The following is a 23068-nucleotide window of genomic DNA, read 5'->3' as shown; positions in this document are numbered from 1 at the left end:
ACGGCGTAGATGAACCAGACTAATGGTTGCTTAAGGCAAGGAGGCGGGAGCTGGGATGAGTAGCATCTTAGTCAGGGTTTCTTTCTTTCTTTCTTTCTTTCTTTCTTTCTTTCTTTCTTTCTTTCTTTCTTTTTTTAAAGATTTATTTACGTATTATGTATACAGTGTTCTGCCTGCATGTACACTTGCATGACAGAAGAGGGCACCAGATCTTATTATAGATGGTTGTGAACCACCATGAAGTTGCTGGGAATTGAACTCAGGACCTTTGGAAGAAGAGCAGATGATGCTCTTAACCCCTGAGCCATCTCTCCAGCCCCTTAGTCAGGGTTTCTATTGCTGTCATAAAACACCAAAGCAACTTGGGGAAGAAAAGATTTATTTCGCTTACACTTCCACATCCCATCCCATCATCAAAAGAAGTCAGGCCAGGAACCTGGAGGCAGGAACTGAAGCCTTGGAGGAGTGCTTCTTTTGTTTTGTTTTGTTTTTAGAGACAGGGTTTCTCTGTGTAGCCTTGGCGGTCCTGGATTCACTTTGTAGACCAGGCTGGCCTTGAACTCACAGCGATTCGCCTGCCTCTGCCTCCCGAGAGGAGTGCTTCTTATGTCTTGCTCAGCCTGCTATTTTTTTTTTTCTTTTTCCCTCTTTTGAATAGCATCCAGGCCCACAGGCCAAGGGTGGCACTGAACCTAGTAACCCGGTTCCAAGAAAATGTACCACAGGCTTGCCTAATCTGGTGGGGGCATTTTCTCAATTGAGGTACCCTCTCCCAAAATGACTCTACCTGGTTGGTTAAGCTGACATAAAACTAACCCACCTAAGTAGGAGGAGAAAATGCTTTAAAACTCACTATAGTCACACAGCTCCAAACGCTGAACTCATGGGTTGTTTCGCCAGCGAACTGCATGGTGTAGAAGCCATGGGCTTTGCCCATCAGTGTTGGTTTCTGTCCATCTTTCAGCTGGCTTAGGCTTCTCCTGTCAGCCCTTGTTCTCCTTCTAAACAACAGATGGCTCTGGTGGCTTATGCGTGGGATCCCAGTACTCAGGAGGCCGAGGCAGGAGAATTGTCATGAATTTGAGGCCAGCCTGGGCCTCTACACAGTGAGCGCCAAGCCTGGCTAGAGAGTGGACTGCCTCAAGTGGTATGTTCCTTCCTGCAGATGGACACATTAAATGAAGAAGACCAGACGCTCCATCGCTCACTGATATAACACTTAATTTTCATGCCTAGAATTCCTTCAGGACTTGGGGGCCCCATGTGATCTGGCTATAGCCAGACTAGTGCTCGCTCCTGGTTATGGGGGTCTCTGAGTTTGGTTTCTTTATGGACTTCTTCCGTGCTACAAGGTGGCTGACTGATAAATATTTGCTTCTCGCTGGGTGTGGTGACTCACACCTGTCAACCCAGGCCTTGGGAGACTGAGGTGAGGTCGCCAGAGTGTGAAGTATGTTCAGGGCACGTGACAGGGGCAGTGAGGGAGTAAAGAAATGATAGACACATCATAGACACACAGAAAGAGTCGGAGTTGGGTGGATGGAGAAACCACAGCACCCTGGACGTGCATCCAGGCAGGCTGCTTCAAGGAAACGGCTTCAGCTGGCCGGGAGGAGTGGTCGCTGTAAGGGAGCAGTCTTCAGACTGTGGACTGTTCAGAGGGAGAAAGCTACTGTGAACATTTTCTACATCACTGTCCACTACACATGGGCCAGAAGGGAAACCTTTGCCGTTTCTCCAGGGCTTAGGAAAGGCTTTGAGGTCCTTGACACGGCTGTGCCCATCTAAACAGAATGCATCTCACTCACTCTGGGCTTCCTCGGGTCCCTGGAGATGACCCTGAGTGGTGGTTTGAATGAGAAAGGTCCCCACAGGCTCATATATATAAATGCTAGGCCCCCAGTGGGTAGAACTGTTGAGGGAGGATCAGGTGTGGCCTTGTTAGAAGAAGCTGGCCACTGCGGGTGGGCTTGGAGGTTTCTAGAGCCCGCATCATTCCCAGTTCGCTCTCTCTGCCTCTGTGATCATCGGCTCAATGCAAGCTCTCAGCTTCAATTCCAGGGCCATGCCTGCTTGCTGCTGCGCTCCCAGGCGTGATGCTCACCCACTCACTCTCTGAAACTGTACGCCCCAATCTCTCCCTTCTCTAAGCTGCCTTGCTCATGCTGTCTCTTCAAAGTAACCTAGACAATTTGTCTCCAAAACCCGTTTTTTCCCCATAAAATAACATTTTTCCTGGGTGTGGTATCGTTGTCTTTTTTTTTTTAGACAGTCTTGTGTTTTAGCCTGGCTGCTAGCTCAGGCTGACCTCAAACTCACAGCATTCCTGTGCCCCAGCCTTCCAAGTGTTTCATGGGTTGGTATTACATATGCTGCCTAGAGAGAGCACTGTGCACTGACTATCATTTTGTGACTATCAGATGGTTAAGCCAGCAACAGAGGGCGCCCTACAGGCTCATTGCTGTAGTCAGCTTTTGATTTAAATGTCATTACTAAGGTTGACATGGTCAGTTAAGGACAGCCTTAACTCATGACTGAGAGAGTTGTTAATGAATCCTAGTTTACAAAACTAGGTATTATGCAGGTATGCATATTTTACTGTTTCCCCCAAACATCTGTAACATTATCAAAAGCCTGCAACTGAAATAAAGCCTCGCTGCTGGCCTACCTCCCTTTACATTCCTGAGTCTGGTGACATCTGTGGGTGATGTCAGTATCGAAGGCAGTGCTCTCCAGAAGTTTGTTTGTTTTTTTTGTAATTAGTGTGCATGCACGCCTCGCCTGTGTGCATGTGGTGGTTGGAGGTCCTCTCATCTTTATACAGATTCTAGAGATCAAACTAAGGTTGTGTGACAACACCTTCACTTGCTGAGCAATGTTAGCAGCCCAGCCCAGGAACTTTTACAAAACCACCCGTGCTGGCCCTCGGCCACACCTGGGATATGTTAGATATGTGTCTGGAAAACTAATTCAAGTCCTAGTCATAGTTTATTTTTAGTATCTTTCTCTTCATCTTTAAAATTGATGTGTATGGGTGTCTTGCTGCATGTATGGCTGTGCACCACTTGTATGCCTAGTGTCCATCAAGGCCAGAAGAGGTCATCGGATCCCCTAAAACTGGAGTTATAGATGGTTGTGAGCTGCCATGTGGATGCTAGAAACCACACCTAGGTCCTCTGGAAGAGCAACTAGTGCTCTTAAGCCTGAGCTATTTCTTCAGGCATCCCTCCCTAGTCATATTTTGGCAAATTAAAATTATTATAACAAAGTGTACAAATGGCAGCTTACCTATTTAAACCAACAAAATAGCATTAGTCACAAATTACTTTAATAACTTTCAATAACTTAGAGTCAATATGCAGTTGTTGAGTGTTTACACATAAATCCATCATCCCCCTGCAGGGACACCACAGTGGGTGCTCCCAAAAGGCTGTCTTGACGTTGTCAAGACTTCTGGGTGAAACTGTGCTCCACAGGAGCAAGGTCCATTGCAGCATGCCAGTGTCTGGAGAGCACCGCAGGCCCCAGCGGCTTTAGCTCTTGTCCACGTGCACAGCGTAGCTGCCATTGCTATTGGGCAAGTTCACATATCCAGGTGCTTGTAGAGCCTCCGACTCTTCTCTTTTTTATTTCTGTTGCCATGTTTTTTCCAGGGCTTTCCGGCCACATTCTCAGAGCTCCCAGCAGCCGCGGTCACCAGGCCACTGCCAGGCTTGTACCCCATCACAGCCTGGACCCCTTTGGTCAGTGCTCTGACATTCTCCTGGAGAGAGGATACAGGAGACATGAGCAGGGCAAATCACTCAGCACCCGGGCACTCCTCTGGCTCCTGTCGTGCCTCCCCGACAGGCTTCTCAGCACTCTCTCTTAGGTGTGCAGAGCCAGATGTGGTGATGCACATCTGTAGTCTCAGCACTAGGGAAGCTAAGGTCAGCGTGAGGCACAAAGCAAGACCCAAAAGTGAAAAAAAAAAAGTGGGAGTTGAGAGTTAGATCAGCTGTTACAGGGGACTCACATTCAATTCCCAGCACCCATGTGTGGCTCACGGTCATCAGCTGTGAGTGTGTACACTACACAGGTGTCAGGGCCCATGAAGGCCAGAAGAAGGCATTAGATCCCTATACCTCAAGCCAAGGGAGACTGTGAACCCTGTGGTGTGGGGGCTGGGAGTCGAACTCAGGTCCTCTGGAAGATAAGTGAGTGCTTTTAACCACCAAGCCACCTCTCCAGTCTACTAGATGCTTAAAGTAGTAACTATTTTGATTTTTAAATGTACTGGATAAGAAGTTAAATACAGATTTTAAAAAACTCACCTGATGGAAAAAAATTTTGTCAACCACATTTTCAATCTGGTTGGCCTTTTGGGTTCTGTCTGGCTGAAGTCTCACTTCTTCACCTTTTGTTTTGTTCTCTAGGAGTTGCTGGTGTTGGTGCTGGAACGAAACGGGGTCTCTTCCAGGAGGAGGGTGGCAGTACAAAAGTTTACCCTACGGAGACAAGAGGAGCACAATGTAACTGTGTTACCTCAGGAGGGCAAAGGTCATTGACAGTCCTGGCAGAAGCAGCTTTCTGGTGAGCTAGTTTCGGTCTGCAGTAACTTCACAGTCCTGGCTTAACAAACTAGCCCCTCTCAGGACCCCGGAGCTTACCATGACTCTGCCCTCTGCTCCAGGGTCTACTTTCATTTGCACGTCATTTCTCCTAAGTGTCCTCAGTGTTCTTACAGGACACAGTAACCCTGGGAATGCTAGGTTACAGTCTGAAATCAAGATTGTTTCCGAGGGTCGGGGCTGCAACCCAGCGGTAGAGGCCTACCCCGCTTGTGAAAGGCCCACAGGCTAATCCCCAGCACCACTAAAAACAAAGCACCCCACCTGCCTATCAGCCCATCTCAGTGGAAAAGTGTCTTGTCACAGGCTGCTGTTAGCTGAGCACAGTGGAGGAGAGAAAGCGTAGGCAAGGGCGGTCAGGGGCAGGACTTACTTTGACGTAGTCCTTTAGGATGTAACGTGCAGATCGAGGTTGGTCAGGTTGTCCGTGTGCTGTCATGAATCCTCGCATGCCTGTGAGAGGAACCAAGTGTGGGAAAGCTCCATCAGCAGTCAGCATCACAGAATGACTGAGGTGATATGAATTTGGTCCTCCACCCAGACCCACAAAAAATCAATTACCTCTCACCCTAGAACATACCTTATCCTCAACATTTGCTAATGCAGAATAGACTGTGCAGCTTTATCTAATTCTTTTTGTTTGTTTTTTGAAACGGGGTTTCTCTGTGTAGCCTTGGCTGGCCTAGAACTCACAGCGATCCACCTGCCTCTGCCTCCCAGGTGCTGGGATCACAGGTGTGCGCCACCGCAGCCCACAGCTTTATCTAATATAATATTTAACCCCACCCAGCACTCTGACAGGCCCTGGGCTTCTCACTGTTAGTTTTTTCTTCTAGCCCTTGATTTTAGGCATTCACTCATGGACGCCAACAGCAGAAGAGGATTTTCTGCAAAATCAAAGGCAATAGTGAACATGCCTCAATTTAATAACTGCACCTGCTGCAGCTTCCCAAACATACCAACAAGACTGCTGTGATCCTCACTTAGTCAGCAGTGGGAGAGCACAGCTGTTTGGGCAGAAAGGAAGGGTTCAAAACTCAGCCCCTGTCCCCTTGTTGTTGTATGTGGCTAGTTTCTGTGTAATCCTCCCTACCACCCTTTTCCAGCTATGCTGACCTTTTCAATTTACAGGAAAATATTTAGAATCCTAATTCCCATCACACAAAAATAAAGTTGGATATATAAAACCCCCTAAATGTTGGCCTAGAGATGGCTCAGTTGTTACAAGCATGCGCTGCTCTTGTAGACGACCCAAGCTCAGGTCTCAGGCCCATGTCCAGTGTCTCAAAGCTGTCTGTGATTCCTGATCCCAGGAATCCAACTCCCTCCTGACCTCGGAGGGCAGGGATTCATGTGCACAACCCCACAGAAACATGCATACCCCCATACATACACAACTTAAAATAAAATCTCCCCCCCCCCCAAACAGGCTCTCTCTGTGTAGCCCTGGCTATCCTGGACTCATTTTGTTAGACCAGGCTGGCCTCGACTCACAGTGATCTGCCTGCCTCTGCCTCCTGAGTGCTGGGATCAAAATAAAATCTTAAAAAGCAAAACAAATGCAAGTGTTCAAGTAAATGATACACGGTTACACTCAGACAAGGAACTATCCCCACGCGTCTGATCTGCCCTCCCCACCTCACACATAGAACATCAAATCTAGGTTAGCTCCAAAGGAAAAATAGTACAGTGTAAGTGGTAACTATTATAATGCCCAAGAAACCAGTATAAGCACAGAGTGAGGGAGGGTGGTAGGGAGGATTACACAGAAACTAGCCACACACAACAACCAAAGCTTTAGAAGGGAGCTGGAGAGAGAGGGCTCACTGGTCAAGAGCACTGGCTGCTCTTCAGAGGACCTGGGTTCAATTCCCAGCACCCACAGGGCAGCTCACAACTATCTATGACTCCAGTTCCAGGGGATCTGACACCTTCACACAGACACACATGCAGGCAACACACCAATGCACATAAAAACAAATCTTAAAAAAAAAAAAAGAAAAAGAAAAAAAGCTTTACAGCTGGGCACAGAGGCCCACACCTGTAATTCAGCAGAAGGCAGAGGCAGGTAGTTCAAGGCCAGCCTGTTCTACAAAGTGAATTTAGGGCAATCAAGGCTATACAGGGGAAACCCTGTCTCAAAAAACCAAAACAACAGCCCCCACCCCCAAACAAACAAAAGACTCTTTGCTAATTAAAACAGAGACAATGCATAGGAAAGCAAAGCAAAACAAACCACGAACAACAAAAATGTGATTTCTAAAAGCTACATAAAAGGTCAACAAACTGGGGGAAAATGTTCCAACTCCTCCAGCATGTAAAGATATTCCTAAGCAGGGCTGGAGAGACAGTTAAGAGCATTGTCTGCTCTTCCAGAGGACTAGAGTTCAATTCCCAGCACCCACACAGCGGCTCACAGCTACCTGCAATTCTGTCCCAGCCTTCTCAGGCACAGCACACCCATGATGGGCAGACACACATGTAGGCAGAACAGTCATTCCCAGAGAAGACAAGACAAAGCAGCTGAGTTTTACAGCATTCACCTTAAGTCTCAGCACTCGGGCAAAAGCAAGTGATCTGTGAGTTCTAGGCTGAGGCTGGCCAGGGCCACACAGGGAGACCACCTCAAGCCAACACCCAGTGGCACTGGAGAAATGGCTCAGAAGTCAAGACCATGCCCTGCTATTGCAGAGACTTAAGGATCCAAGTCTGATTCCCAGCACCCATGCTGAGCGGTTCTCAACCATAGGTAACTGCAGCCCAAGGGGGACCCGGTACCTCTGACTGTCGTGGGCACACAACCACACACATACATAACTTAAATAATATATCCTAAAGCTCATCCTGGACTTGATGCTCGTGATTTACAGTGAGAGACAACTCACATCCATAAGCCGTCAACAGCTCTTCTGAGCTCGGAGGTCGGTAGGGGTCTTCATCTTCTCTAGGCTTTATAATGTTAATACCATAGGTAGCTTCCAAAACACGCCGCGGGATATGCTGGCAAACGTACACTCGTTAAGGAATCCTCTCGAGAGCATGTAGAACATGTTACTTGACTGCTGACACTCGTCCCTAAGCACAGTGCACTCACTCATTCATTTCAATTTTCTTACACACACAACCAGTGGTCACCTTAAATGTATCCTTTAAAACAACAAGCCAGGCCAGGCACAGTGGCACATACCTGAAATCCCAGCACTCGGGAGGCAGAGGCAGAAGGATTTCTGTGAGTTTGAGGCCAGCCTGGTCTACAGAGTGAGTTCTAGGACAGCTAGCCAAGGCTACATAGAGGAACCCTGAAAAATTAACCCCCCCCAAACAAAAAACAAAACAACAACAACAAACTAATTGAACAACCCAAAACAAAACAGAACCAAAAAAAATCGAACCAGATGGCTTATACCTGTAATTTAGCACTAGGAAGGCTGAGAGGTGTCTGAGTTTAAGGCCAGTCTGGGCAACACAGGGAGTTCTGGGCTAGCCTGAGAAACATAGTGAGACCCAGTCTCTAAACATACATATAAAACAATCATTAAAATATTATCTCTGGGGCTAGAAGGATGGTCCAGTGGTTAAGAACACTTGTTATTCTTGCAGAGGACTGGGGTTCAATTCCCAGTGCCTACAAAGCAGCTTACAACTCTCTGTAAGTCTAGCTCAGGGACCCAACACTCTTCTGACTTTCAAGGACAGGAGGCATGCAAGTAGTGCATAGATAGACATGTAGGCAAACACAGACATGAAACAAAAAATATATTTAAAAAAATCTCTGATGCAGACCTTACCAATGTTACTTTAAGGGACAGTATTTATAAACAAGCTCTAACCCTGAGAGACTCCCAATGGAGAAGTCGCTCCTTCCTAATGCCTACAACGATACTGTCAGAAGTGAGTACGTAGCCCCCACCCCCCGCAGCCTCACACACACTAGCAACCAGGGTGCGGCAGAAACAGAAAGGATATCAGTGACACGGGTGGAACGTGATCTCTCATCTGGTCAATCGGGAGGATCCCGCTGCAGATCATCTCAGCTTTGGTAGACACGAAGGATGGCATCACCAGGCCCGGGCAGTCACACAGGCAGAGGTCGGGCTCCACGTACAGGGTCTGAAAGACACACAGCAGGTTATGACGGGCACAGAGCAAGTGGGAGGGAAGAGCAGTGCTTAGCGCCATGGCAAAGAGCTGGGACATACCTGGAAGTGCTTCGTGTGGCCTGGAGTGGCAGACACGGACACTTTCTTGTTGCCCATGATGGTGTTGATGGTTGAGCTCTTACCAACATTAGGGTAGCCCACCTAGGAGAGAATCAGAAGTCAGCTGAGCGGGAGAGATGCTGGGGGCGGGGCGGGGGGCGCTGCATGTCTGCTCATTTTGTGTTTCTTGGCTTCATATACTCAGACTCATCTCTGACACGTGGTGCAGCCATGGGATTCTACTACAGATCTGGCTGTTGTCCCCACAGCAAACCTCAGGCCCTGGTGCCCAGCACGGTCCCTGATGAGGAACTTCACTGTCTCCACTGCATCTTCAACAAAGAGGTGACGCCAAAGCACCAAACACTAACGACAACTTCCGAGCACCTAACACTGTGTGCTTTTAGTCAGGCCAGCAGAATGAGGCAGGTGACGCAGAGCAGTAAGGCAAGCTACTCTCCAGACACACAGAGTTAAGAATTCTGAAAGTGGGGGAGGCTATTTATTTCTATAAATTAAAGACACAGGTAGAGCAACTAGATTTTCTGATACACACGAAAATGAATTTTTGAGAGAATATAGCCTTAAATGTCATAGAAATTAAGAATTTTTCCATGTTCATTCCGGTCAGTCGAGTCCAGAATTAGGAATCACACTATGTCTGCCTAACCCCAGACAGACCTTTAGCCAGTACAGTACAACAAAATGCCGTTTTACTACAGCATTTTTAAAGAAATTATTTTTATTATGTGTATGGGGGTCATGCCTTCATTTCTGTGTTGCAAGATTGGGATTCTCCCTAATGGCATCTGAAACAGTGTAAGCTGGCAAGGGCCACAGGATGTCAACAGAACACCTCTGAAGTCTGGCGACAACATCAAAACCTTTCTTATTATCATCTCTCTGTAACTGATGGTGACAAAGATCTGAACTGAAGGAAACTGTAGAATACACTTAATATAAACACGTAAGGAGACAATATAAACCCTGAGGTGTCTTCTTCGAGCCGAAGCCTGCCCCCCACACACCCATGCCACGATGCCAGAAGCCTGACTGGCTCCATGTGTAGTTCTGGAAGGACAGAGGATCTTACCAGCCCAACAGTCACTTGTCCATCTTTCACCCTCTTTCCAGTGTGCAGCTTCTTCAAGAGCTCCAGGAGTTCCTGCTTCGACACCAGGTGGCTACAATTGCTCACTTGCTCATTTTCTGGTTTGTTTCTGTTCTGAGTCTCAGGATCTGCGGGACAGTGTTCCTTGCAGTCCTGGTCACAGTCCTCCTCCTCAGGGGTGCTGTCTTCTTCTGAACACGTCTGCCAACCTTCCTCCTCCTCCTCCTCCTCCTCCTGCTGGCAGTCCTCATACTCACTGTCACCTTCGTCACTTGTAGACCCCTCACCGAGTGAGAGCAAATCTCTGTGTGCAATTTCATCGTCACCCAAACTGGAGTTCTCAGACTCAGACTCAGGACTGTTTACTTGGTCCTGATGAAGTAACAGAGATCACAAAATGTCAGGCCTGTGCAACTGCACTTCACACACACACACACACACACACACACACACACACACACAGTGGGCTAGGAATATTATGCTGGGAACAGGTATGTAGACACACAGGGGCAGCACAGCAGACTGTTCAGAGCAAGCACACAGGCAGACTTCCAGCAGAGTGCCCTAGGGAAGGCAACAGAGGCAGACCTTCACTTCTGTTGCTGCTTCTGCTGTGCTAAGGCTGAGCCTGGGGGCTTCTGCATATGAAGCAAGCATTCTACCACTGCCAACCTTGCTTTGCTTTTATAATTGCTGAGATAGTCCAAAAGTACCACTGACTCCTGTATGTGAAAGTTAGGGGTTGCAAAATCTCATTCTAGATTGGCTGCTATCATTACTATTATTATTATTATCCACTCCCACTACAACAACAACAACAACAACAACAACACAAGGGTCTCAGTATGAAGACCAGGCTGGCCTCGAACTCAGAGATTTGCCTGCCTCTCCCTTGCAACTCAAGGGAGCTCCTTCTGATGGCATTAAAGGCATGCACCAAACCACCCAGCTGGCCTAGACAAGCACTTATTTGGGTCGCCATGCTTGAAGGCCAACACTTTACTCTCTGAGCTATCTTTCCAGCTCTAAAAACTTGACTCTTGCTACATGTGCCCTAGCAGACAACATGTGGGATAAATAATGTGCTCACTTAGACTCCATTAATTTTAGTGGTAGAGCCAACAGAAACAGAGGAGAGCCCCAAAATGGTGTCTGTGAGATATCTTAAGGCAAAAAGTGAACAATTTGTACAGGAAGGAACCAAGAAGACAAAGAACAAATCCTCGGATCAAAGAGTAGGGGACTAACTTAGCTTCACTGAGGGGCAGGCCTTTCTGAATTTAGAGATTAAGTAAGAACGAGCTGCTTAGGCTAGAGATGGCTCAGCGGCACTGGCTGCTTTTCCAAAGGTCCTGAGTTCAATTCCCAGCAACCACATGGTGGCTCACAACCATCTGTAATAGGATCTGATACCCTCTTCTGATGTGCATGAAGACAGCTTACTCATACACATCAAAAAAAAAACTTATGCATGCTCAGCAAACCCTGTACCAATGTTACACCCTCAGCTCCAATGAGTCAGTGGAGAGATAACGTGGCCACCTGACAGGGAAGTGGAGGAAGGGAATTTCTTCTCTCAGTTGGAGCTCATAGGAGCTCATCCAGGAGAAGGTGTTGCAGTCACAGAACCTGTCGGTTTTTTTTTTTTTAAGTTTTTTGAGACCAGGCTGGCCTTGAACTCACAGAGATCTGCCTCCCAAGTGCTGGGATTAAAGGTGTGTCACCAAGTCCAGCTGAACTTATCTTTTTTTGGAGACAGTGTCTTTCTTTGTAGCCATGGCTGTCATGGAACTCTTTATATAGACCTGGAACTCAGAGAGATCCTCCTGCCTCTGCTGGGATTAAAGGTGTTTTCCAAGCTGGGCACGAAGGCGCATACCTTTAATCCCAGCACTTAGGGAGGCAGAGGCAAGTGGATCTCTGTGAGTTCGAGGCCAGCCTTGTCTACAAAGTGAGTCCAGGACAGCCAAGGCTACACAGAGAAGCAATGTCTCAAAAAACCAGGGGGGAAAAAAGTGCTTTCCACCATGCCCAGCCTGCATAACACCTACATTCACACCCATCAGAAAGCTGAAAGATGACTGACACAGAGAAGAGGGAGAAATATCACTTCCAAGTGTCTTCTAGATATTAAGGATCCCATGACTAATTTTTTAATAGACTTCAAATTGTTTTAGTAAAATTTGGGTTAAAGATAAAAGATATAGCATAATATATTTTTTTTTCTGACACAGGGTTTCTTCCTGTAGACTTGGCTATTCTGGATTCACTTTATAGACCAGGCTGGCCTTGAACTCACAAGATCCGTCTGCCTGCCTCTGCCTCCCGAGTGCAAGGGTTACAGGTATGCGCCACTGTACCTGGCTAATATATCTTAATTCAAGTAAACTGAAAAGACAATATATCCTTCAGCTGTACCCCGTGTACTACAAAATCATTCAGTTGTACTCTGTGAAGTTTCTGGTAACCTTATGAAAGGCTCTACACAACTTCCTAAAGTTTAAAAAAGTCAAGGTCCCAGATGTGGCACTGGACATGTCAGATTATATAAAAATCACAAAGTATCTGCATGGTGGGATTAAAGATTCTAAATATTTTCTATAGGCTATCCTGCAATCACAGCACTGGGGGGAGGGGAAGCACCAAACAAAAGCAATTCTTTTTTCTTTTTCAGATAGGGTTTCTCTGGCCTCGATTTGTAGACCAGTCTGGCCCCGAACTCACAGAGATCCACCGGCTTCTGCCTACAAAAGTAATTCTTATAAATCGCTGACATAAACAAAGACAAAGGTAATTCTTACAAATTGCCAATATAAACAAAGCACATTAACCAGAACTCAAAGTAACCCTGAAACCCACTTTGAGAAAGGAGGCCCCCAGCGCACTTACCTTAGAATCACCATTTAGGTGAACAGTTTCTGCCAAAGCTGACCAGAAAATAACCTTCACACCTTCTTTTTCAAAGTGCGTGGCCCAGGTCAAACGCTGCTCCGCAGTCAACAAGTCTGCCTTGTTTATCAGAATCACGTTCTCCTTGGCAGCATCTATTTCTTTCACGTAGCATTCCTATAAAGACAAAGGCATTTCCAGTCTGATCACACAAATGTCCTTATCTATACTGCAGATTCCCAAGAAAAGCTTTTATTGCCCCCTCCTCGTTTTAAATAACTTTTTATTTTTCTTTTTTTCCAGATAGGGTCTTGTTTTTTTGTTTTGTTTTGACTTTTCTGTGTAGACCTGGCTATCCTAGAACTCATTCTATAGATCAGGCTGGTCTCAAGCTCAGACATCTGAGTGTTGAAATGAAAAGCATGCACCACCACTACCACCAGGCTTAGGTCAAAGAAGGACTCTGAGGAGCAAGTTCTCTCTCTCCGTCCACCTTTACATGGGTTCAAGGGTCACACTTAGGTCAAAGCAGGCCCTTATGTCACTCCCTCCCAGGTGATCCTCTCTGTGAGCTCAGGAAAGAACTGTTTCCATGAGGAGTTTTGTTACTGTGAGTTCAGAGAAAGAACTATGCTCTTCAAATGGAAATATGTACACCACACATGTTTGGTGTTCGTGTTCAACTCGGCTCCATCATATTAAGTAATCCTACACTACTCTGTTTTGTATTAGCTTAGTTCGTTTGAATAGTAGCATATGTGCAATAAGGTGGGAAGAGGGAACTTAGGGAGATGGACTCAACAGTGACAGGAATATACTAAAGAGAGCCACTGCCATTCTGCCTGCATTCTGAGTTCTGTCTCCTGAAAACAAGAGACCAGCAAAAGACTAGCAATAAAGTGCCTTCCAAGCCAGCAGCTAGGACACGGCATGCACATGTCTGTGCTCCCTGCAGATGGAAACAATTGCTGGAGCGAAACTCTTGTCTAAACAGTGGCAGTATATAAGCTCCTGGTCTCACAAAGACAGGGAAGTATAAGTCACAAGCTAGAGAAGACAGAAGGCTTGCCTACTCACTGCTGAGGAAGGCTGCCCTTTCTAGACTGTTCCAAGGACCCAAGTCAAACTTTACTTACCAAATCCTCACATCTAAACAGGAGCGGGTTTCGAGCATCTACTATCTGGACCACAATATCACTGGGGGAAAAAAGTGAGACAATCCAGTTACTGCAAAGAGACCACTGATTGACACAGCAGTTAGCACAAAAACTCCCCGCTGGTGAGAATGCGCAGAGTAAGTGTCTGTGGAGTACTCGCTCAGCCACAAGCAGTAAGTCTGCATCCCACATCCGTCCCTCAGGGTGCAGGGAGCTTTGAGAAACACTGAAAAGCCAGAAGTTGAGGACCAGAGTGAAGCAGTGTCTTCTAGACACAGCAGAGCCAACGTACTCGTGAACTCAGCAGCCGTGGCCGCTTGCACAAGAGCCAAAAAGGGTCAGGCCCGTCAGCACTCCAGGCTGGGGTGGGAAAGTACCGGCACCTGAAGGCTTCCAGAGTTTCAGTTTTCCTTACGGTGTGGCCCCTGGTTCAACCACCCTACTCCAGTGGAGGTCCCACACCCCTGAGCATTACAGGAAGCACAAATCGGACTCAGTGGGTTATAAAAAAAATTAGATGTATGCAATTCTCCAATTAGAAAAACATTAAAAAAGGAACCATTGCCACATATTAATGGTAATAAGAAGAAATACTTTCTATACATTAAGCAGTTGACAGACCAATTCCTTAAGGCATAATTATGCCCAGGTTTTATAGTATATATTATAGTTATATAATCCGCCTGCAGCTACTAAGTGATGAACTCAGAAAGGTTACTCACGCAGTCTGGAGCAGAGGCCATGCCCTCCAACATTTCCCCCCTACCTGACCCCCAAATTCAGCTTAGAGGGCACAGATGACATTTCACTGCTAAACCTTCCATGATGACTTTTGTTAGCTTCTGGTCAGAGACGAGCACCCTATCTACCCCAAGGTGGAGTTTACTAAATATCCAGTCTTCGATATGAATTCATATTAAGGCCCCCATACTATTTGTTAAGAGCTCCCATTATAAAAGCTTTTAAACCTAGGCTGTCGAAGAGGAGAGCTTATACCTAGCCAACAACCACCCACAAGTTCAGAGATGTGTTTAAACAATAAAAACATAACTAAGTGTGAGCTTACAGTGCCACAGACAAGCATGAATGTCAAGTTGGATGTCTGTCACATGTACTATGTGACAGTCAGACAGCTTTCTGCAGCTGACAGCAAATGCCTCCAATCCAGCAAAATGTAGAAGAAACACGCAGGCCAGCATGGTATCGACCACTGTGGCACTGTCCTCCTTGGAACACTTACTTCCCTGCTCTCAGAGACCTCCCTTCCCTCAGCCTCTGTGGCCAGGAAGATGGTGAGGGTCCTGCAGCCAACATCACTAACAACACTCTCTCTAAACTCTTTGCTTTTTGAGACAAGGTCTCTCTGTGTAGGCACCGAACTCACTATGCTGGTTTCTCTGTGTAGCCTTGGCTGTCCTGGAACTCTCTTTGTAGACCAGGCTGGCCTCAAACTCACAGAGACCCACCTGCCTCTGCCTCCCTGAGTGCTGGGATTACAGGTGTGCACCACCAGGCCCAGCTTTTTTTGTTTTAAACTTCTCTAAGCTAGTTCCATTATTCCCTTCTTCAGGGCAATACTCACTTTCAAACCATTAAGGTACAAACTGCAAAAACTAGCAGCCTAAGCCACAGCAAGGCAAACGAGCACTAGCTCTGTCTGCAGACACAGGGACGGGATGAACAGTGTGGAATCAGCAGAAGGGGCACCCCAGGCCAGCCGCGGGAGAGTTAGGTAACGGAAACAGTGCAACGCCTGACTTGAGCGCAATGTTCTTTGCCGCGTGCCTCAGCACTTCCCTGCTATATATAAAATCTTTTTGATAACTGCTGTTGTAATTAAAGAGACAGATGGCTTAGTCAGCCAGTTAGCAAACAGGAGACATCTGCCACAGGGAAGACATCAATACACGATTTCCTATTAAAAATGAGGCAGTAGTCACTTCACTAATATTTCTGGATAACTCAGCTGTTTCTGTGTGATACAAACCATACTGTGTGACTGAAACACACTGTTACATTAAAGAATGGCTTGGCAAGATGGCTCAGCCAGGAAAGGTGCTTGCTGCCAAGTGGGATACCCTGAGTTTGACTCTGGAACTCACATGGTGAAGTTATTCTCTGACTTCCACAGTGGCAGTCAGTGTCCATCCCCACCATGTGTATACTCATAAATAACTAAATATAATTTAGAATTTTTAAAGGAAATACAGTAGCAGCTCAGCAAGTAGTGCTGTACTCCAACTGAAGGTACAATTTCCAACCTGTACAGGCTCACATTGGGGAACCCAGATGCTAAGTTAGGGGCATTAAAAAGTAAATACAGTGCAACTCTGTCAGTCCTGGAAGACTGAACATGTATGGTTATTTTTGGTCCCTCTTAACAGTCTATAGGAGAAAAGAGTAAACTAGTGTGCTGCCATGCTCCCCACCATGACGCTGAAGTTTGCCTAGTGGTGAACCTCTGTGTAGGGAAACTGGGCAGGGATCAGCTGTGTTTGTTTGGAATACTCCAAGATCCTTGCATCTTTGTCTTCCTTCCCTCCCTCCCTTTGGTTTTACAAGGCAGGGTTTCTGTGTAGCCCTGGCTGTCCCAGAACTCATAAAGATCCACCTGCCTCTGCCTTCTGAATGCTGGGAGTAAAGGTGTGTACCACCACACCTGGCAAGTTCTCATTTTTTATTTAATTCTGCTCTCTGAAATTTTCACCTATGCACACGATGTATTCTGATCACTCTCTCTCCCTCTCTCAGCTCCATCCCAGCCCTATGAACACCTTCCCCTTCTTACTAGTTACTCTTCCTGCCACATTCAGACTCTGGTTTAGTGTTGTGATCTGCTAGTTAGTCAGGGCCACTCTCTGTCTTGCTGTGTAACTCAGTCCCCCTCCCGCTGGATCCAGCAGCTAGAGTGTACACATGTCAGCATCAGGTTCAGTAACAACACTGCAGTGTCCTCATTAAACAAGGAAAAGATTACTCACCTTCTCTCAATGACCCTCCAGAGCTGGCGCCAAAAGTCCAAATTTCGTTCAAAGGGAGTCAATATCAACTTTTGTTCCTCTTCTAGCCTGGTTTTGGAATGAGAAGGTTACATCTCTGCCTGATCATAATAGTTTTAAAGAATTATGAATACTCAAATTCATTACATTTAAAAAGATACATACACAAATACTGTAAGTTATTATCATTGTTCGTGGTACTGGGGATTATACCTAAGGTTTTGTGCAGGCCAAGCAAGTGTTCTACTGCTCAACTACATCCCAGCCCTCTTTTCACTTTTTGTATAGCCCAAGAAGGGCTTGAGAACTGCCATCTTCCTGTCTCAGCCTTCCGAGAAGCTGTGATTATAGGCCAGCGCCATCAGGCCAGGCTCTGTCCAGTTATTTTAATATACCTGTTGCTGAGTTGATACAAGAATAAAACTCAGTCATATTTATTATAGCCCACCAAAGTCACATTTTATTCTTAAGCCCTAGGAGGCTCTCTCACCACTCTTACTGGAAGAGTGCTCAGTGGAGCACCTCTGGGCCACAGGACAGAACTAATGTAGGAAAGACTGGGGCCAGAGCGACGGCTCAGAAGTTAAGAGCACTGCCTGTTCTTGCAGAGCACCCACATGGCAGCTTACAAGCACTTGGAACTCCAGTTCCAGGGGATCTGATGCCCTTTTCTGACCTCTGCTGGCACTGTATAACATGGTGCACGCACACACGCTTAGGCAAACGCAAACACACACACACACACACACACACACACACACACACACACACGAAATAAATAGGAAGAAAAGACTAGGACTGGAGCAGAAAACCCACTAAGCGCCTCTGTGCACAGCTGCATGCAGCAATGCTGTCTGTATGCACCATAATGCACTTGGAAACACTACCTGCCTTCCCTCCACTTGCATTTTACTTATTTTGTGTGGATGTTTAGAGACAGTGGACAATTTGCAGGAGCTGGTCTCTCCTATCATGTGGGTCCTAAAAACTGAACTCAGATCAAGCTCAGCAGCAGGTGCTTCTACCAGCTAAGCTATCTTGCTAGCGCCAGTATTTCCTTTTTAATGGAATCAAAACCTCAAGAGGCAAATGGCAGTGCAAGCTAAGATGCCCGAACCTAGGGCTTCCAGGCAAGCCTTAAAGTCCAATACTCACCGGACAAGCTGGCGTCTCCATGTTAGGAAGTTATCCTTCTCTGCCTGTTTCAGTTCTTCTGGGCTAGTTTTTTTGTCCCATTTTGGTCTGACACAATCATAGAGAGGAAGAAATTTGTTACATAAGCTACCAAAATAAGAGAGAGTCAGAATATAAATGGCAGCTAAGAAGGCAGCAGGAAAATATAGTCAGTGGTTATGTCTGCTTTAAATTTTTGGTTTTTCAAGACAAGGTTTCTCTGTGTAGCCTTGGCTGTACTGGACTCACTTTGCAGACCAGCCTGGCCTCAAACTCACAGAGATCCGCATGCCTCTGCTTCTCGAGTGCTGGGATTGCGCCACCACGCCTGGCCCTAAATTTTTAAAAATGAATTTACTATTTTAAGCGTATGACTGTTTTTGATGGCCTATGTGTGCACCGTGTGCATGCCTGGTGCCTGTGGAGGCTGGAAGAGGGCATCCGATGCCCCAAAACTGGAATTACAGACAGCTGTGAGCTGCCACAGGTGCTGGGCACTGAATATAGTTCTTTGGAAGAGCGGCCAGTGTTCTTAGCCGCTCTTAATCCAGCCTGGTTCTATCGTCTAATGATCTTAAATCCTTGCTCAACTTACCTCCTTGGTATACACAAGAACTGCTTGTTTTCTTCATGGAGTTTCTTAATTCTCTGGCTCTCCTCAGAAGACAGCAGTCCAGTTCTAGCCTCAGGGAGCACAAACTTAATATTAAGCTTCTCTGTTCACAGAAAAGAAAAGCACTATTAGTCAAGATGCAATTTAGAGGCTGAGGGTGTGCCTTAGCTGCTACAGGGCCTGCCTGGTGAGCATACAGTACGAGCTCCATCCCTAGCACCTACGACTGGGTTTAGTGGTACACATCGGTCATCCCAGCACTTGGGAGTGGAGGCAGGAGGATCACAGGAGTTCAGGAATTCAAACAGGGTTTGAGTCTGAGATACATAAAATTCTGACTCGAAACTCTAAAAAGGTATAACTTAAAGTAGTCAATGGTGATCATTTTGACAAGCCTGAACACTAAGTACTTCCTAAAACAGAATTCAAGCCTTAGGTTAATTGTTAAATCAGCTTTTCTACAGAGGTAACTGCAAGACAGATCTTCACTATCTCACTAAAACTCCCAGAACTCTAGGACTCCTTTCGGCGCTATGTCACAAAATTCTATATGGTAACTATACTTCATGGAAACAGAAGCAGAGGCAAGGATTTAGTAAAGGACGTGTTCCATTTAGAACCACTCAATGACTATAGTTATAATTTATACAAGAAATGTATTAATGGTCACCATTAGTGGCTCTATCAAAATCAGCACCCCTGAGTGGCCGTCTCCTGTCCTATTACCTAGGCGTCACTGAATCTTCTGCTAGATAGAAGCTTTTAGGAGCGCCACCTTTTGTGGCCTGCTGTTTTACACAGACTTCTTTCAAAACATATAAAAGAATATTTTAAGTAAATAAAATGAATCTTTTAACATGATTCTATGAGTAGCCAGCACAAGGTCTGGGAGTAACTGGTGCTCAATAAAGGCATTTTGAACAATGAATGAACAACTTGCTAAGCAGCGTGGCATCTATAAGTCAGAGAAAGACTTTACAGTGCCACCTGTCAGGTACCCTTCCTACGTGCTTAGAGCACAGGCACACACAGCAGTAACTAAACACAAGGTGCCTGGCAGCAGCAAGGATGTGTTGAAATTGCTATGATAAGGCACAATCTGAAGGGGTCCTGTTCTGTGTTTGAGCCAGGGTCTCGAGTGTAACCGTGGCTGGCCTGGAATCCATACAGAGCCATCTGCTTCCGCCTCTGGAGTGCTGGGACTAAAGGCGTGTGCCATCATCCCTGGCATCTGAGGTGCTCTTTAGAGATGAGTTTAAAAATTAAAAACAACAGTGTGGACCTTCCTTTACACCCATAGTGCTCTTGGATTGATGACAGCCTACTTGTACGAGGTGACAAAGACAGATGTGTAACCAGTGTCACAGGCACTAGGTCACAGACAACTTACCAGCTACGAACTCGGTCCCTGCAAGCTCTGCCGTTGCAAGGAAGTCCTCGAGGGAGCTCTGTTCCGTCACTGACTGAAGATTAAGACGACCCCAGTCATAGCCGTCATTGAGTTCACTGGTGTGCAACTATGAATAAAACACAGCGGAAAAGAATAAGGCAGAGCTCTTCTGCTCCTGGTCTACGCTCCCAAGGCGGCCTGACTCTTGTAGAACGTAGACTACCAACAACTAACTAACCCTAGCTAGGCCAGGGCACAGCTCAGCAGAATACTTGCCCGGAGCCGGCAATGCAAACCCCAAGACCAAATATTTACACGAGCACTTGCTTTCCTCTGCAAGGGCACTTCCTTATCATCATTTAATTTCATTTTCAGACTCCTCTGAAGTGAATTTTATTGAATCCTCACTTTACTATATAAGAAACTGAGGTTTGGGCTGGAGAGATGGCTCAGAGGTTAAGAGCACTGTCTGCTCTTCCAAAGGTCCTGAGTTCAATCCCAGCAACCACATAGCGGCTCAGAACCATCTATAATGAGATCTAGTGCCCTCTTCAGGAGTGCAGACATACACGCAAGCAAAACACTATATACTTTATAAATAAATAAATCTTAAAAAGAAAGGAAGAAAGGAAGAAAGAAAGGAAGAAAGAAAGGAAGAAAGAAAGAAAGAAAGAAAGAAACTGAGGTTTAAAGAGGTTAAAATAATCTGCTTGTAGTTGCAAACTAAGCAGAGAGGCAGAACTAGAGCTCAGGCTGTCCCAACTCTGCCAGCCAGTTAAGCAAACAATTTTTCATAAGGACCTATGAGAAGGAATGTTTTAAAGTCAGGCGTGGTGTGCCTGCTGTGATCACAGGAACAGGGGCATGAGGACTACAGGGCTAAGGGACACCCTGAACTGTGTACAGATCTGCTCCTATTTCCCCTTAGTTTCCCCTGCCAAAAATCCCAAGGGCCAGAAGACTGTCTTGCCTGGGATGATCATTAAAAAAAAAAAAAAAAAAAAAAAAAGAGCTAGTGCCCAGGAGTGGTGGTGCACACCTTTAATTAATCCCAGCATTTGGGAGGCAGAGGCAGGTGGATCTCTTGTGAGTTTGAGGCCAGCCTGATCTACAAAGCAAATCCAGGTAAGCCAAGGCCAAACAGAGAAATCCCTGGGGGGGGGGGGGGGGGAAGAGACAGAGAGAGAGAGAGAGAGAGAGAGAGAGAGAGAGAGAGAGAGAGAAAGGAACTAGTTGCAAATCCTGTTAAGCTGATTTTCCTCGTACAATCTAGAGTTTGAGATAAACCATCCTAAGTTATAGGCTTACTATAGATACAAACACCCATTTTTAAAAACAAAGGGCCAAGAAGCTTAAAATTGGTAAAAATCGGCATTCAGAGTAATCAAATGTCCAGACCTGAATACCAGAAGCACGTGTTCCCTCCCCTCAGACTACCCAGTTGGAAATGGATGGTGACAGACAAGCTGTCAAATATCAGCACCAGGGTCAAACAGCTTCATTGCAAGATCTTAACGAGAATCCAGGATGGTCTCAAATACTCTAGAGAAAGTAACAACCAGAATAAACACAAACCAAACCACTTCATTCACTTCTTCAGCTGCCATGTTGGGCTTTCCATTCATTATTCAGACTGAGCTGGCCTCAAACGTACAGATATGCTTACCTCTGCCTACAGCGTGCTATGATAAAATTTCTATGCTTCATTTTTTAAAAAGGCTCTTACTACGATGTCCCCTAAGCTTCTAGAGACAGTGTTAACTAACTCTTTAAGCTAAAACCCAAGGGGCCAGCACTCGAGGCAGAGGCATGAGGATCTCTGTGAGTTTGAGGCCAGCCTGGTCTAGAAGGAGAATCTAGGACAGCCAGAACTACAAGAGAAACCCAGTTTCGGAAAAAAACCAAACCAAAACCACCCAAGGAGGATCAGGCGGTGGCGCACGGCCTTTAATCCCAGCACTCCGGAGGCAGAGGCAGGCCGATCTCTGAGTTCGAGGCTAGCCTGGTCTACAGAGCGAGTTTTAGGACAGCCAAGGCTACACAGGGAATCCCTGTCTCGAAAAACAAACAAACACCCAAGGGGGTAACACAAGGGAAAGCAGGGATCGGGAGTTATTTGTTTTTCTGATGGATCCACTTCTAGAAGATCGGATCTCTGGACAATTAAAGTCGGAAAGCTGAAAGAGCCAATTGTGGTGGCCACGACGAAGGCCGACCTGGGCCAACCTTGGCTGCATACAGAGACTCTGTTTCAAAATTTTTAGATAACAAGTTTGTTTTCTTTTGAGAAATTTCAAAGAGCACCCATGGCTTCTAGAGCAAAGATCAAACCCAGACAACCCTTCCGACATGAAAGTCCCACTTCATCACACAGTTAGTCCCGTTTTAAAGCCTCTCTCTCGCTGTGTAGTGTGCCCTGAGCCTTGCTGGGGCCCGCTTCGAAATCCGCAAGACTTTAGGCTCTAACTTTTGTAGCATGGCGGCTCTCAGAACGAGACGCAAAGAATACGGATTTACTCACCCAGGAATCAGTGTGACGGTTGCTGCGGCTTCGCTGAGTCTGATGGCGGAGAAGCACCCGGCCCAGAGACCCACCACCCGGCGCTCTCCTCCGGCCCATGACTGCACACTGACGACTCGAGCCTCCTGCTGCACTCAGTGTGAGAGGCTTCCGCCTTCCCTGCTTTTATAGCAGGAAGTGAGTGACGTAATGGGCGAGCCCAAGTCGGGCACGCCCAAGGTATAACCGGGGAAACGGAATGATTTATTTCAGAATGACTTTGGTAGATTTCTAGTTTGACAATTTTATAGGTAAGAAATGTAAAAAATTTCCTGGCTGTCATTACACCTGTTCCCATGACTGTTTCAATTTTGATAGACGGGCCGGGTTAAGAGAATGGTACATTCCGGATCTGTACGTCAGTGTT

At 46.3% G+C, this 23068-nt stretch overlaps 1 protein-coding gene across 2 annotated transcripts; it reads right to left on the bottom strand.

Annotated features, from left to right (window-relative positions):
- Positions 1-3311: 3311 nt before the first annotated feature.
- Positions 3312-22820, bottom strand: LSG1 (large 60S subunit nuclear export GTPase 1). 2 transcript variants are annotated; one of them, XM_084801726.1, is made up of 14 exons: positions 22663-22820; positions 20142-20268; positions 18734-18854; positions 18121-18207; positions 16948-17034; positions 13946-14006; positions 12810-12986; positions 9903-10292; positions 8810-8911; positions 8577-8720; positions 7496-7619; positions 4984-5063; positions 4310-4487; positions 3312-3760 (listed from the first exon to the last, which is right to left on the bottom strand). In XM_084801726.1, exons 1-14 carry the CDS (start codon positions 22759-22761, stop codon positions 3672-3674), a joined length of 1866 nt encoding a protein of 621 aa, XP_084657852.1. In that variant the 5' UTR covers positions 22762-22820; the 3' UTR covers positions 3312-3671. The 2 variants fall into 2 exon arrangements, with proteins under 2 accessions (XP_084657852.1, XP_084657851.1); XM_084801725.1 differs by having other exon boundaries at positions 3312-3763; positions 4314-4487.
- Between the last annotated feature and the right edge of the window lie 248 nt (positions 22821-23068).

This window comes from Acomys minous, assembly GCF_964271855.1.
Source record: "Acomys minous genome assembly, chromosome: 11".
NCBI lineage: Eukaryota > Metazoa > Chordata > Mammalia > Rodentia > Muridae > Acomys > Acomys minous.
This window is presented reverse-complemented; position numbering and strand designations above follow the sequence as displayed.

Bases quoted from the DNA above. Each gene is read 5' to 3' on its own strand.
- LSG1 (XM_084801725.1), bottom strand. From the start codon at position 22,761: ATGGGCCGGAGGAGAGCGCCGGGTGGTGGGTCTCTGGGCCGGGTGCTT. The intron at 18,208-18,733 runs GTAAGTTGAGCA...TGATTGTGTCAG, and splicing joins TTCTTGTGTATACCAAGGAG to ACCAAAATGGGACAAAAAAA. The intron at 8,721-8,809 runs GTATGTCCCAGC...TGTGTCTTTCAG, and splicing joins GCCACACGAAGCACTTCCAG to ACCCTGTACGTGGAGCCCGA.